Source organism: Chiloscyllium punctatum, chromosome 5, assembly GCF_047496795.1.
Source record: "Chiloscyllium punctatum isolate Juve2018m chromosome 5, sChiPun1.3, whole genome shotgun sequence".
NCBI lineage: Eukaryota > Metazoa > Chordata > Chondrichthyes > Orectolobiformes > Hemiscylliidae > Chiloscyllium > Chiloscyllium punctatum.
Window position 1 is genome coordinate 127,563,370 of NC_092743.1, and position 15,507 is coordinate 127,578,876.

Below are 15,507 nucleotides of genomic sequence, written 5' to 3' on the forward strand. Positions count from 1 at the left end.
TCTTCATCTGCCACAGGCAAATGATGCCTGAAGTCCTGGTGGATTTGCTACTATCCATCACTTGCTGAGCCAGCACATGGTAGGTGGTAATACGGAAGGAAAACAGTGGTAAATATTGAAATGGAAATTGACTTAGAATGAATGCCTCATCCTCCAGTTGTCCCCAGTGACTTGGGTGAGAATATTAATATGGAGGAGTACTGAGATTAGCTGTGGGTAAGATGTTCTGGTTTGCAAAATGCAAATACTTTTGGAAACCTTCTCCAACCCAGCAAAGTAGTTGATCAATTCAGGAGGGTTAAACTGATTGCCTGCAATCCCTGTGAAGTAAATGGCGTTTCCAGTTGATTTCCTGAGCTTCATGAAACTCATCATTGAAGTCAAACTGAGCATACAAAGACAATTAACAAAGTTGATTAAAAGTCTTTCAAATACCAATAGTCACTCAGTGTTCATAGCTGCTTTCTTTCTTACTCATGAAAGAGGGTTTGTTCCCAGTTCTTTTGCTGAAAGTTTACTTACTTCTCTTTGTGAATCAGGTCATGCTGGACAATGCTTTATGTGTCTTGGGTTGGACCTCAGATGAAAAGCAATACAATCAGTACTGACAGTAACAGCTTACTGTTGACCAAACACACATTGGGGTAGGGGGCAGCACCTGTAAAACAGGGTATACAGGCAGAGCCAAACTTCCATGGGGATCATAAAGTTGCTTCCATTGGTGAAGCGATCTGCAGCTTCTTAGACAGCCAGGTGAAAGATGTATCATTGACCAAGTGTTTGGCATACTCAAGGTACTTGTCAGATTCCTAGATAGATCAAAGATACCATTCAGCACATACTAACCAGGATGACCAAGATGTCCAGGAAGGTCACATTGTGATGTGCTGTGAGGACTGAAGCTACAGTAGGGACAAGGTGCAGAGCAGACATAATCTGTGGATGAACCTGAGGAGCAGAACGATGGTGACTATATCAAGGCTACTCCCACTGCTGCCCGGAATGTTTTAATTAATATTAACTAATGTTAATATTAGTTCATGGATGTGAGGGTCACATTTTCCAATGCTTTCTTTGGCTATAACTCTTATATGACTAGTCACATTAAATTTCAGGTCATTGGTAACACTAGAATGCCGATGGTGGGGTTTAAGAAATGCTTGTGTTGTTGAATGTTAAGGAAAGAGATTATTAGATTCTTTGTTACTGCAGATAGTTCTTCCCTTGCCACTTGTGAGGGGCAAACATTATTTTCTGCTGTCCAGGGAGAAAGTAAGAACTGCAGATGCTGGAGATCAGAGTCGAAGAGTGTGGAATTCCTGCTGAAGGAGATATGCCTGAAACATTGATTCTCCTGCTGCTTGGGTGCTGCTTGACCGGCTGTGCTTTTCCAGCACCACACTCTTCGACTCTGAAAGTTGTCCAGGTTTTACTGCATACGAACATAGATTGCTTCAGTATCTGATGAGCATCCTTAACTTGTATCTGATCGTATGACGGAGGAAGGATATTGATGAAACAGCTGTTTGCCCCAGGACACTATCCTGAAAAATTCCTGCAGAAATGTCCTGGGATTGAAATAATTGGCCAAGCACACCATCCTTCATTATAGGAGGCATGGTCTAAAGAGTGGAGACTTATCTATGATTCTCTTTGACTCCAATTTTGCTAGGACACCTTGATTTTATTCTCAACTCACCTCTTGAACCAAGCTGTTTTGTCCATTCTTAGCCCAAGACTGTCATAAGGCAGGAGTTGAGTGACCCAGTGGAACCCAAACCCAGCATCAGTGAGCAACTTATTGCTGTTTAAAATGTTGACAACATCTTTCATCATTGATGATTGAGTGTGAATTGATGGGACAATATTAAAGTGGAGTTGCAGGCAGACAGGGTGAAAAAGGCATTTGACATGTTTGCCTCCATTGGTCAGAACATTGAGTATGGGATGTTAGGACGTCATATTGGGGCTGCCCAGGGCATTGGGGAAGCCACATTTAGAATACTGCATACAATTCTGGTTGCCCTTCTATAGAAAGGATTCAAAATGTGTGGTGCTGGAAAAGCACAGCCGGTCTGGCAGTATCCGAGAAGCAGGAGAGTCGTCGTTTCAAGCATATGCTCTTTATCAGGAATGTCTCTTCATCAGGAAAAGCTTATACTCAAAATGTCGATTCTCCTGCTCCTTGGATGCTGCCTTACCTGCTGTGTTTTTCTAGCGCCACACTTTTTGTCTCTGATCTCCAGCATCTGCAGTCCTCATTTTCTCCAGGAAGGATGGTGTTAAATTTGAGAAGGTGCAGAAAAGATTTACAAGGATGCTACTTGGACTGGAGGGTTTGAGTTAAAGGGAAAGCTTTTTACCCTGGAACATCAGAGGTTGAGGAATGACTTTATAGAGGTTTATAAAAACATGAGGGGCATGGATAGGATGAGGTAGTCAAGGGCTTTTTCTTAGGGTGGGGGAGTCCAAAACTAGAGGACATAGGTTGAAGGTGAGAGGGGAAAGATTTATAGAGTCATGTAGCACAGCAATAGATGCTTCGGTCAAACTTGCCCCTCAAATACCTCTCCACCATCATTCACTGGGCAGGGCAGCAGTCACCTGGTTCCATTCTTGTCTGTCTAATTGTATCCAGGGTATAACTTCCTTCCCAGTGCTGTTTACTGTACAGTCCCATAAGAATCCAATCTACATCTTAGCTTCAGTAGCATGATCCAAAGGCAGACATTAATCTTTTTATAGGCAGTGATAATGGTCAGCTTTATGTCCCACTGCCGCTGCTGTTGTTGTTAAATTATCAGGCTGCTTATCTTTGGCATCCAATATCTGTTGAACAGCCATTAGTTCCAACTAAATATCAGGAAAATGAAATCCATTTTCAATACTTCTTCTAAATTCCATTTCCTAGCCACTGATTTCATCCCTCTCCCTGGGAACTTATTAAGTTTCACAATTCTGGTGTCACAGTTGATCCCAGATAAATGACTGATCTCACACTCATGCCAACACTAAACCCACTTATTTCCACCATCATAACATTACCCACCTTCACCTTTAGGTCATTTGCTGATAAAACTCTCAATTATGCATTTACTAACTCTCAACACAACTACTCTAATCCTGGTTAGTCTTCCATAAACTATTGTCTGTAAACTGGAAGTCATCCAAAACTTCTGGCCGTATTTGAACTCTCAGCAAGTCCCATCCCCTGTCATCTCTGATTTTGTTGACATCTACGACAGGGTGCTGGTCAACACGTGTCTTAATTTTAAAATCCACATTCTCCTCCAGGAGCTCACTATTTGACCTCAGTTACAGCCTACAGCCCCAGAATATTGTTGAAATATCTGCTGTCATCCGATTCTGTCCTCTGGTGTATCTCCAGTTTGAATTACTAAAATGATTTGTGGTTGTGCCTTTAATTTCCTTAGCTCAAAGCCCTGGAAGACCCTCCGATACATCACCACCTGTTCCTCCTTTAAGACAGCTCATTGATCAACCTGACTGTAATCTGACCAAATATCATCTTCTGTGGCTTTGTTTTATAATACTCATTGCAAAATGTGTTGGGACATTTCATTACATTAAAGTATAAATTTAAGTTGTTGTTGATTCAAACATTGACGCCTGAAGGTTAAAAACTTGAGTGAACCGGCTACTAACATCAAATGCCAAACTGCTATCAGTAGACAACCAGATGCTTTAGTTTTTAAAAAATTGAAAAGATACTTGGACTGGAATTCCTTGGACTCTGCTGATCTGCTATAAAGAAAGAAATGGTAGAAAATTGCCAGAAACCATTGCGATGTGGGGCATGCTGGTTCTTTGCTTTTTACAGACTTTTGAAAATTGCAAAAGTTCTAGCTCAGCCTCCAAATGAAATGAACATCATGGCCTGACTGAAACATTCTGACTTTGCAAAGCAGATCCTATAATTGTAGGAGGCTAGTGTCAACTGGTAATAAAGCACTTTCGATTTATGTTGTTTGTATGTGAATTCAAAAGATATAGGCAGAGGTTTCTAGTGTATTATAATAGTTAACATTTTTGAACTAACATGAATCACCTTTGGCAGGTCCAGAACTGGAGCCATGCTTTTAGGGAAGGCAAATATCCTTAGTAAGTTTATGTTATAACCAAAATGAGGTAGGGTTGAATAGTTCCTTTCTTTCCCCACCCCTTAATTGACCACAACAGGCTTTTTGCTAAGGGTATACATACTATGAGGGCAAAAATCAAACAGCCAGGTTTTCTTGAGCTTTAAATGTTTTTTTTATTGTACTTAAACTGGTCTGAGACAAATAATAAAAAAAACTCCAATTTTTTTTCCACACAAATAAAGTTGATTTTCACTCGCCCACATCGGTTTAAAGATCTAGCTGGGCAATTTGTCTACTTTGATGAAAACAGCTGCTGGTGCTGAGTTATTTTGAAAAATTGGGTGTGACTGTACTCTGATTTATTCTTATCTAGAAGTTATAGCCAGAGGAGCACTTGCAATGACTTCTCTTTCCATTATTCCATACCATCATCTCAGATGTTAGAATTTCCCAGCCTCCAGCTGGTGGACTGGGGATCAATACTCCAGTTAAATAGCAGGAGGATTCATTGGCATACAGTCCTGCCACAGTAATGTTTTCCCAATTATTCACTACAACATGGATTGGCTGACGGCCAAGTCACTGCAGCTATTTTAGACAATTAAAGGCCCAACTAAGAGCCAGGTCTTACAGCCAATTCCCGACCGTGAGAGGTCATTGAGCTGATATCTCTGCCTTCATTTGGATAGCAATAGATGGGTTCAGCAGCTTCAGAAGTCTGCCTACTGTCTTTAATTGAACAGTAAGCAATTAAGTAGGCAGTTAGGAGACCATTACAGTAAAATAACAAAACTCAGTCCTGCTAATGTCAAGTGTGACCTTGGAAATTACTTTTCTCACCCAGTGTCAGGGTCCCGAAGCACACAGGAGGATCAATTAAAATCGGACAACTCGAAACTTATATGCCTTTGGTGTTTTCCAAACTAGCAGGGGTTATCAGCAACATTGGTCAACCTGCAGTTCACATTAGGACAGAGACTGATGCCATGTTCAGCACATTCTCTATGAAACAACGGGAACAATGGGGGTAGCACAATATTCAAGGCCATATCTATTTAACAGCACACATTGCCAAGCTGGCTTTCTGGCACCAGAATAGACAAAGGCTGACATATATCCTTTCTTCCTGAGAGTGTTTGCTGTTGTTCTTTGGTGTCACCTTTGCCTCTGAACCAGAAGGTTTGTCAGTACGTTCCACTATAAACACTTGAGCATAAAATTTAGGGTGACACACCAGTGAGAAAATACTGCACTTACATTACGTATATCTTTTGGATGGGGTAGTAAATCAAGCCTGCCTTCTCTGTTGGGTTTAAGTGATCTTTGGCATGATTTTGAGAAAGAAGAGCACTTTCTTTTTCTTCCCAGTGTTCAGAAATAATACAGATTATATGGCCCTTGTCAATGTGGGTCTTTGTTGTATATATATTGGCTGCCACATTTTCTAGATTGCAACAGTCACTACACTTTAAATGGACTTATAGTCATAGAGTCGTACAACACTGGAAACAGACCCTTCGGTCCAACTCCTCCATGCAGGCCAGATATCTTCAATTAATTTTGCCAGTATTTGGCCCATATCCCTGTAAACCATTTCTATTCATATACTCATCCAGATGCCTTTTAAATTTTGTAATTGTATCCGCCTCCATCACTTCCTCTAGCAGCTCATTCCATACACGCACCATCCTCTCCATGAAAAAGTCACCCCTTAGGCCCCTTTTATATCTTTCCCCTCTCACCCTAAACCTATGCCCTCGAGTTTTGGACTCCCATATCCTGGAGAAAAGACCTTGTCTATTTACCCTATCCTTGCCCCTCATGATTTCATAATCCTCTAAAGTTACCTTTCAGCAGCTGACGCTTCAGGGAAAATAGCCCCAGTCTAATCAGCTTCTCCCTATAGCTCAAACACTCCAACCCTGGCAACATCCTTGTAAATCTTTTCTGAACATTTTCAAGTTTCACAACATCCTTCCTATAGCAAGGAGACCAGAATTGCACACAATATTCCAATAGTGGCCTAACCAATGTCCTGTTCAACTGCAACATGACCTCCCAACTCCTGTACTCAATGCACGGACCAATAAAGGCAAGCATACCAAATGCCTCCTTTACTATCTTGTCTACCTGCAACTCCACTTCAAAGGAAATATGAACCCGCACTCCAAGGCCTCTTCGTTCAGTAATATTCCCTAGGACCTTACCATTAAGTGTACAGGTCCTGTCCTGATTTGCCTTTCCAAAATGTAGCACCTCACACTTATCTAAATTAAACTTCATCTGCTACTCCTCAGCCCATTGGCCCATCTGATCAAGATCCCACTGTACTCAGAGGTAACATTCTTCACTACATCTCCAATTTTGGTGTCATCTGCAAACTTACTGACCATGCCTCTTATGTTCACATCCAAATCATTTATTTAAATGACTAAAAGCAGTGGTCCCAGTGCCAATCCTTGTGGCACACCGTCGGTCACAGGTCTCCAGTATGAAAAGCAACCCTCCATCATCACCCTCTGTCTTCTACCTCTGAGCCAATTCCGTATCCAAATGTCTATTTCTCCCTGTATTCCGTGTGATCTAATCTTGCTAACCAGTCTACCAAATTGACTCTAAGTCTTCTGTGGCACATTGAACGGTGCTGTATAAAACCAATCTCTATCATGTATCTCAAAATGGGTTCTTTATTGTTATTTCAGGTCGCAAACTTTGTTCAGACACTCCCTGGTTGCGAGGAACAGGCAAAAATCTTTAAGGAAGAGGTAAGAAACAAAGTAACCCCCATCTCTTGGAGTTTCACTGAATATAAATCATCTAACAATTTTTGGATCAGAATGTAGTACATTGAGCAGGCATAGCTATTGTAACACTCTGAAGCAAAGTTCCAGCATGGGCCAGGATGATACTTTTTTGTTTAACTTTCTAATGTAAGGAATTAATTATTAAAAAAATGGTGTAAACCTTATGACCACAGGATAAAGGAGCAGAATTAAGCCATTCAGCCCATCAAGTCTGCTCCGCTGATATGTTTCTCAATCCCATTCTCCTGCCTTCTCCCCATAGTTCTTCATCCCCTTGTAAATCAAGAACCTATCTATCTATGTATTAAGTATACTCAAATATTTGGCCTCCATAGCCCTCTGTGGCAATGTGATCCACAAATTATCTACCTTTGGCTGAAGAAATTCCTCTTCGTCTCAGTTCTGAAGCGTTATCCCTTTGTTCTGAGGCTGTGCCCCTTGATCTTAGTCTCTCCTACTAGTGCAAACATCTTCCCCACGTATGGTCTATTCAACCTATCAGTATTCTATTGTTTCAATCAGGTTCCCAATCCCCGCCTCAGTATCAAAGAAAGAATGTGCTGGCCTCGGACGGGGTCCAGAGGAGATTTACAAGAATGATTTCAGGGATGAAGAGCTCCTCTTATGAATAGACCTTTATTCCCAGAATCATTCTTGTAAACCTCCTCTGCACCCCCACCAAAGCCAGCACATCCTTCCTTAGATACGAGGCTCAAAACTGCTCGCAATTTTCCAAATGCGGTCTGACCAGACCCTTAAACAGCTTTAGGAATACATTTCTGCACTTGTATTCTAGTCCTCTTGAAATGCAAACATTGTATTTTCCTTCCTAATTGCCAACTGAACCTGTATGATAACCTGGAGAGAATCCTAAACCAGGACTCTCAAGTCCCTTTGTGTTTCATATTTCCAAAACCTTTCCCCATTTTGAAAATAGTCTGCACCTCTATCCTTCCTACCAAAGTGCGTAATCTCACATTTTCCCAAGTTATTTTAAATCTGCTGCTTTGCCCACTATCCTAGCCATTCTAAGTCTCTGGCTTCTCAACACTGCCTATCCCTCCATCTATATCTGTGTCATCTGCAAACTTAGCAACATTGCTTTCAGTTCCTTCATCCAGATCATTAACATTTAATGTGAATACTTATGGTCCCAAAAAGACCCCTGCAGAATTCAACAAGTCACTGAAAAAGAACCTTTTATTCCCACTCTCTCCCTTTTGCCAATCAGCCAATCCTCTTTGTATGCCAGTACCTTGCCCCCAACACCATGGGTTCTTATTTAGTAGCTTCTTTTGTGGCACCTTGTCAAAGCCCTTCTGGAAATCCAAATAGATCATGTCCACTGGTTCTCCTTTATCTAACTTGCTCTCTCCTTCATCAACGAATTCAAAGAGATCTGTCAGGCATGACCTCCCCTTGACAAAGCCATGCTGAGTCAGCCCTATTTGACCATGCACTATTTTACCATGCACTTGCAAGTACTCCACAATCTTGCCTTAATAATGAACTCTCAAATCTTACCAACAATCAAAGTCAGGCTAACCAGCCTATAGTTTTCTGTCTTCTGCTTTATTAGTAGACAGGCAGGAGGCTGGAAGAACGCAGCAAGCCAGGCAGTAGCAGGAGGTGGAGAAGTCGATGTTTTGGATGTAACCCTTCTTCAGGACTGGGGTTGGGTATGGGGGGAAGCTGCAGATAAAGGGGGGTGTGGCGAGGGCAAGGTGGTGAAGTGGGATAGGTGAAGTCAAAGGTGATAGTTGGTCAATGGGAGGAATGAATTTCCAATTTGCAATTGGAGAACTCAATGTTTTTGACCTCCCAATTTCAAATAAGCTCCCTTCCCATCCCCCCGACTCCCGTATCCAGCCCGTCCCCCTCCCACTCCCTTCCACCAACCGGATTCATTCTATCCATTGACCAACCAGGTCATACCCTCTACCTGTCTTTGCCTATCCCCATTTCACGACCCTGCTCCCGCCACCCCCTTTATCTGTAGCTCCCCCTACACCAACCCTCAGGCCTGAAGAAGGGTTACACCCGAAACGTCGACTTCTCCACCCCCTGATGCTGCCTGGCTTGCTGTGTTCTTCCAGCCTCCTGTCTGTCTACTTTGGATTCCAGCATCTGCGGTTTTTTTTGTCTCCCTCCTTTCTTAAACAGGGGTGTTTTCCACTTTCCATTTTCCATTCCTCTGGGACTCTTTGTGATTCATGAAAGATCAGGAAGTTAAAAAAGAGTATGTCTTTTTAACATGTGACTGTTTTTTCTAATTGCACTTTCACTTTAAGCAGTGTTTGCAGTTGGTAATCAAATTACATCACATCACTATAATGCTGAGGCTTAAACCAGTGGAAACAACACTTGGAAATCTAAATGAAGGAACTAAAAAAGTTCTCAGTGCTCAAAAATATAAATGTATGATTACAAAATAGAGAACGTCTCTGATCTTTTAATTAAGAAATGGAAAGATAGATTTTACAAATCACCACATGCAGCAATTAATAAACCGTCACAAGTGAATATCAGAAAATCATGGCAGCATTTGATACTTTGTCAAAATGACCTTCAGCTACCTGACTTCTATCCAGCTGGGATAATGACAATCTGCTTCCTAAGTACAAGTTTGGACCGGGATGTATATGTTCTAACATGGATTTTCTGAGTCAGTATACTTTGAGCTGTTATGATACCACATGTCATAGTTGTGTATAAGTTATTCAGAATGTATTAACAGTGGTTTAGTGCACTCATTTATGGAAGGAAATATGGAAGTTTTTGGAACGAAAGCTGAAAGACAGAACTGAAATGAATAGGAGGAGGTGTGTTAATATACAAATGCCTCGTGCAATTAAGATCACCGGATTTAGCATGTGATTTAACTTTAAGTCCATTATGGTTTGTGGCATTAGACATGGCAATGGATTAGGAATTTGGTAAACAGAAGTAGACTTTCCAAATACCAAAAGAAAATATTGTTTTTTGCCCAAAATTTCTCATTTCAAAGCAATTTTCTTCTTCTAAAATGTAACTACATTTCATGCCTGTATAGTAAGATAACTAATATAGTATTCAGTAGAACATGATAGCCATCCAACAATCATTCTGTATCCCATTAAAAATACTGAAGGCACCTTCAGTGACCAATTAATTTCACCTCCCTTTATACAGTAATCTGGCATCTTGCAGATTGTCCACCAGTGGTTGAAACTCCAGATTTTCTCCTATTAGAATTCTCTAATGGATGGTCAGTATATTCTGCAGAGTTGTTGGACAAAGGGTAATGGTAATAGTTACTTCCAGTGGATTGCTTGGAATGCTTTTATTTTCTTGGACAGAACAGAAAATGAGTTATGCTCAGTTATCAGGCTTGAATCTGTGGCCTATTTGTTTTAACCATGTTACTATGTAGTCTACAAGACAAAATTACTTCAGTGTGTTTAAGCAACCATACAGGTTAGGAACAGATCCAAGTTCAATCCATGGTCTCTAATGAACATAATCAAGACCTTGGTAGAAGTGTTACAATTAGCCTGACCACTGTGAAAGGACATTAGTTACCATTCTTTATTGTGAGATAGTTGCTGAATGGCCTCAGTAATCAAGTGAGTGCCATTACTCACTAGAAAGGTGCACATACGAATGATCCCCATTTAAGAAACATACCGAAGAGCACCCACTAGAACTGTGCCCTTCCATGCCTTTACAAAAGTGAATAAAAATGCAAATGAAACTAAAATCACCACAGTCTGTTTCCCACTTACCTTAATTATTTGTAAAAACAATTATGTATTGCTCAAAGTAATTCAGTGTGTTTTCATGACAATATGATGTTTAACTGTTCAATGTGCATAATATAAAATGGAAATTTTTGAGAGATGATTGGACTTCAGTTATACGTTTGATTTTACTAAAGAAATGATTGAGTCTGGAAAGTTCATTGACTTCTGCACCCATGATTATAAAAACCCAATTAAGAATAATTTTAATATATGGGTTTAATTACCCAGTAATAAATTGAATAGGAAAAACGAGACCTAGTCGAATTCTTTTTGTAGTCTGTAAACTTCTTAAATTAATTTAGGGGAATTTCTTCTCAGAGGGTAGTAATTCTATGGAATTCTTTACCACAGAAGGCTGATGAGGCTGCGTCAATAAGTAAATTCAAGGTTGATAGAAAAAGGTTTTTAATTAGGAAAGAAATCGAGGGTTACCAAGGAAAGTGGAGTTGAGGATTATCAGATCAACCATAATTTCTCTGAATGGCAGAGACCTAATGGATTGAATTACCTGGTTCCGTTCTAATGTCATATGGTCACATGAAATGACTTATTAGCACTTCTCCGAGAAAGGATACACATCTTTAGCAAATATCTCTCAAAGTTAACAGGAAAATTACCATCAATATCTGCACAAGTAAAGGTCACTTTGGTGACTTTCTAATGGATCTCATGAGTAACACAGAAAAGGACTAAGTGAAGAATGAAGTGGGGGGGGGGTGGAATCTGTAGGCCTCCAATAATATGCTAAAGTAAATGCCTCTATAAACGCATTGAACTCAGTGCCTATACAACTTACGAAGAGCAGGAAAAAAATCGACGTTTCGGGCAAAAGCCCTTCATCAGGAAGCCTGATGGAGGGCTTTTTGCCCAAAACGTCAGTTTTCCTGCTCCTCTGATTCTGCCTGACCTGCTGTGCTTTTCCAGCACCACTCTGATCTAAACTCTGGTTACCAGCATCTGCAGTCCTCACTTTTGCCTTTACGACTTACTGCAATAATAGGAAGATTTTTCCAAGTATGCTACAACGGAGGTAAAGACCAGAAATTGCAACACACTCCCTTGGAAAGTTGTTTCTCATGTCGGTGAAATAGTACCATCTAAAGCGAGATGGGACTTTGCAGATGGGATACAGTGGCAAGCAAGTGTTCACCCTCCAGTTCAACTTGTGAAAGTTAATGAGATGCCTTTTTTTTGGACACATGCTCTGTGAACATACTTTGCAGGATTTCTGTGCAACAGGAATTGTAGAGCTCAGTAGTGTTTGCAAAGTGACCTATGACGATGCTTGTGACTTTGTAAAAACCCTGAAAGTTTCCAGAGGTTTTTACATGTGGTGTTAGTGAAATTGTACTTAAATTGGAATAAAGTTTGTGACATGCTTGCTTGGCACAGGCAAATGCTAGATCTTTACATCTTGGAGTTATTCCTGACATTTTTAAACTTACGCAGGTTTGTTCTTAAAAACTCTGGAGATTGCACACATACTGTCACCTTCCAAACACACTGTGGGCAGATCTTAGGAGTGGCTTCAGCTCCAAGTAAGGCAGCTTTCTTACTGATTATTCACAAGCAATCTCTTAAAAGTGTACTATCCTATGACATTATTTCTTTTCTGCATTGCAACAGGGGTGATTTTCAAGTTCCACATTGCATAGTGTTCTATTTTAGGTGGCATAAATAGCCCTTTAAGAATTCTTGCACTTGATATTCCAGCTTGCAAGACCTGGTCATATCTGCACAGGAGGCTCACAATCACACTTAAGTTGGCTGACCTTGAGAAATCGTGGGATGCAAGTGTGCTAGTGACGCAAGTTAGTATCATTGAAATCCTATTGAGGGAAATTTGCCTAACCAAAAGAAAGTCTGGAAGAGTCAGCAGCAGATGCTTCTAGAGAGCTTAGAGCATGGCAGGAGATAATCTGCAAACAAAGCACAATAATTTAACCACCACTTTGGAGAACAAATATTTGAAAAAAGCTACAATTTCATCAAGGTTTTAATTACAGCTGTAAGCATACTTCAGATATGTTTAAGTAGTAAAATTTGCTTTTGCAAATATGGTTGATTATTGATTCCATAATTTGAATATTTAGATAATTTTTGCACATCTTACTATTCCATATGATCATGACCAACATTTCATAAATGTGCCATTAGATGAGTAAATTTATGCTTATTGTTGATAGTAAGCATTACAAAGAGCATCTCCTCCTTCTGATAATAGAACTCCAATGCACATAAACAAGGCACAGCTATGCTAGCAGAATACTACTAACATTCTTCCATCATGTTTTTCCATACGTGTATTTATTTGCTTCAATCCAGTGATACAAGCACAGGGTTCAGAAATTGACCTATCATGCAACTAATAATGCACAAGTCTTGAACATGACTGCACTGGGAATCTCTGCTGCTGACTCTTCCAGACTTGTATTAGTTAGGGAAACTGCCCTTCAGCAGGATTTCAATAGTACAAACTCACATCACATAAGAGGAGACCAAAAATGTCCCTCTATAAGTAATTTATTTGTAGTTATTAGATGTGGCTTTTAAAGATATATTTACAAATAATAGTTCAAACATTATCTGTCTTGACAATGAATTTATCTTTCTTTTAGTTTTAGTTAAAGTATATAAATTGTTTTCACCAGGACCATTTGTTTTGTTTTACAGCAGATTGATGGAGAAGCATTTCTTTTGCTGACACAGGTGGACATAGTTAAGATCATGAGCATCAAGTTGGGTCCAGCCCTGAAGATTTACAATTCCATTCTGATGTTTAAAAATTCTGAAGATAATTTGGAATAAACTTTGTGGATTAAAAAGGGCAGTAGTTAAGTGATGCTATTCATCTCTGCCAATGAATAACACAATGATTCGCAATGAGTGGCACATTAAACTGTATATAATTTATCAGCAAGATTAACAGGGTATATGCAGATATTCGAAGACATTGTTGAATTAAAGGACTTTTTAGTTACAAGTGCTTGTCAATAAGATATGGTGAAGTCATTAAGCCGTAGTAGTAGATGATCCATTTGCAAATTTCATTTGTACAGTAGATGTGTAGATATTACACATACAATTCAGATTAAATTACAATCTTAAACATAAATAATTTAAAAATACAGTTGGGCAAAAGTAGTTGTCTACCTGTGAGAAAGCAGGTTTAAAGTATAAAATGGAATTATGCACTTTAACAGTGTTAACATATGGATGTTACCCAGAGCTTAAAACAAGGCAGGAGATAATCTGCAAACAGAGCACAATGTTAATCATTTTAGGATATGTATTGAAATATGATACAATTCCTATAGGTTTTTCAATTACCTTTATTACCTTCATCTTTGGATATGTTTAGGTGGTGAAATACATTTGCAAATATAATGGATTATTCCACAGTTCATATTTTGAGGTCAAATCTTTTTGCAGTGTGCTGCTACATATGATCAAATGAGGAAGGATACAGAAATTTGCTGTTAGATGAGCACATTAGCCTTCCATATTAACAATGGGCCAGTTTTACACAGCGTCATATCTTTTTAGTAGAAAACAAGGAGCAGCCACGTTAACAGAATAGTGCAAAAAATCTTGCAACCTCTTCTGCAATATATATGCAAGCCATTCTTTTCCACATACACAAACACAATTTAAAATCTTGACTTCAAACATAACTGTGAATTATGCACAAACCAAAAATACAGCAAAATGTTGTTGAATGCATTGTCTAATAAATCAACCTGACAAGATAATGCAAGAATTAACTGCTTAATCACACATATTGTCTGTGTGATACAAATAATTTTCAGTAGAACAGCAGCTTGCATCCTCCTTACACCTCCAATTCATATCTGTAGAAGAAAGCAATATTGCAGAGACTGTATATACCACAACATTCATATATTCTGAACCTCTGCTGTTCTCTACTGTTGCATGGAGCTTTATCATTATTTTCATAATCTTTCTGTGAAGAATTCCTAAACTATTGAAAGCTTATCCTCAAGGAACAAAGTGCACCAGTTTTGTAAATAATAGGTGCTCCAAATAAGCCGTGATTCAATAAAAAGTGGATTTTGTTTTAGGGACTTGTGTTTTGAAGGTATGGAAACATACTACACTAGCATGTTGCTTGCTTTTTTGCTGTGGTTACATTTTGATTTGTATTATCAAGTTGTAGAGCTTTGCTACTTGTATACTGTTTTTAGTGTAATTAAGAGTACATTGCAGTTGATGTTTGTTACCTATGTTTGCACAATCTGATCCAAAATGTTGTACTTTCCTTTAAAAAGGTTTTCTGATGTACATGGTGTTTTATTATGTATTGTATAAGTAATGTACACATTGTCTATATGGGTTAGGGTCTGTTTATTATTAAAATTAATGGTATCATAAACTGAAAATTATCTTACCAAGATGGAACAGTAATTTAAAACAAAAAATCTAAGAGCAGGAATGCAATATGGTGCATATAAAACTCTGGTATATTTGTGGTTTCTGGATCACAAATCAACTACACAACCTCTCCTTCAGCTAGCCTCAGTTTTTATTTGTTAATAGCTCATGATGTATAACACAACCAACATTATTATCATTTTTGTTTAAATCATCCAGAACTAAGTAGGACTTCATGAAAGAGCTGAGGTAAAAGAAGCTTAATGGATAGGTTTGATTTTGTACTTTTTCAAAATAAGAAGTTGGAATAAGTAAAAAGAATAGACCAGTTTGAACAGTAGCATCTATTTTTGTGGAAAATTCATTTTTAATGTTTTTGTTGTTTTTTAAAAAAAGGGTGTGATTCTTAATAAAAAGGTTTTGTAA

At 39.1% G+C, this 15,507-nt stretch overlaps 1 protein-coding gene across 2 annotated transcripts in view; it reads left to right on the forward strand.

Annotated features, from left to right (window-relative positions):
- Positions 1 to 13,641, forward strand: part of LOC140477418 (lethal(3)malignant brain tumor-like protein 4) — a 293,436-nt gene extending 279,795 nt beyond the window's left edge. Inside the window, exons 21-22 of one of the 2 annotated variants that reach the window (XM_072571276.1) lie at positions 6,806 to 6,868; positions 13,363 to 13,460. In XM_072571276.1, the coding sequence (XP_072427377.1) occupies positions 6,806 to 6,861 (56 nt within the window). In that variant the 3' untranslated portion in view covers positions 6,862 to 6,868; positions 13,363 to 13,460. Of the gene's footprint in view, positions 1 to 6,805; positions 6,869 to 13,362 lie in introns of both variants that reach the window. The other variant, XM_072571275.1, reaches the window with a different exon arrangement.
- Positions 13,642 to 15,507: the final 1,866 nt, after the last annotated feature.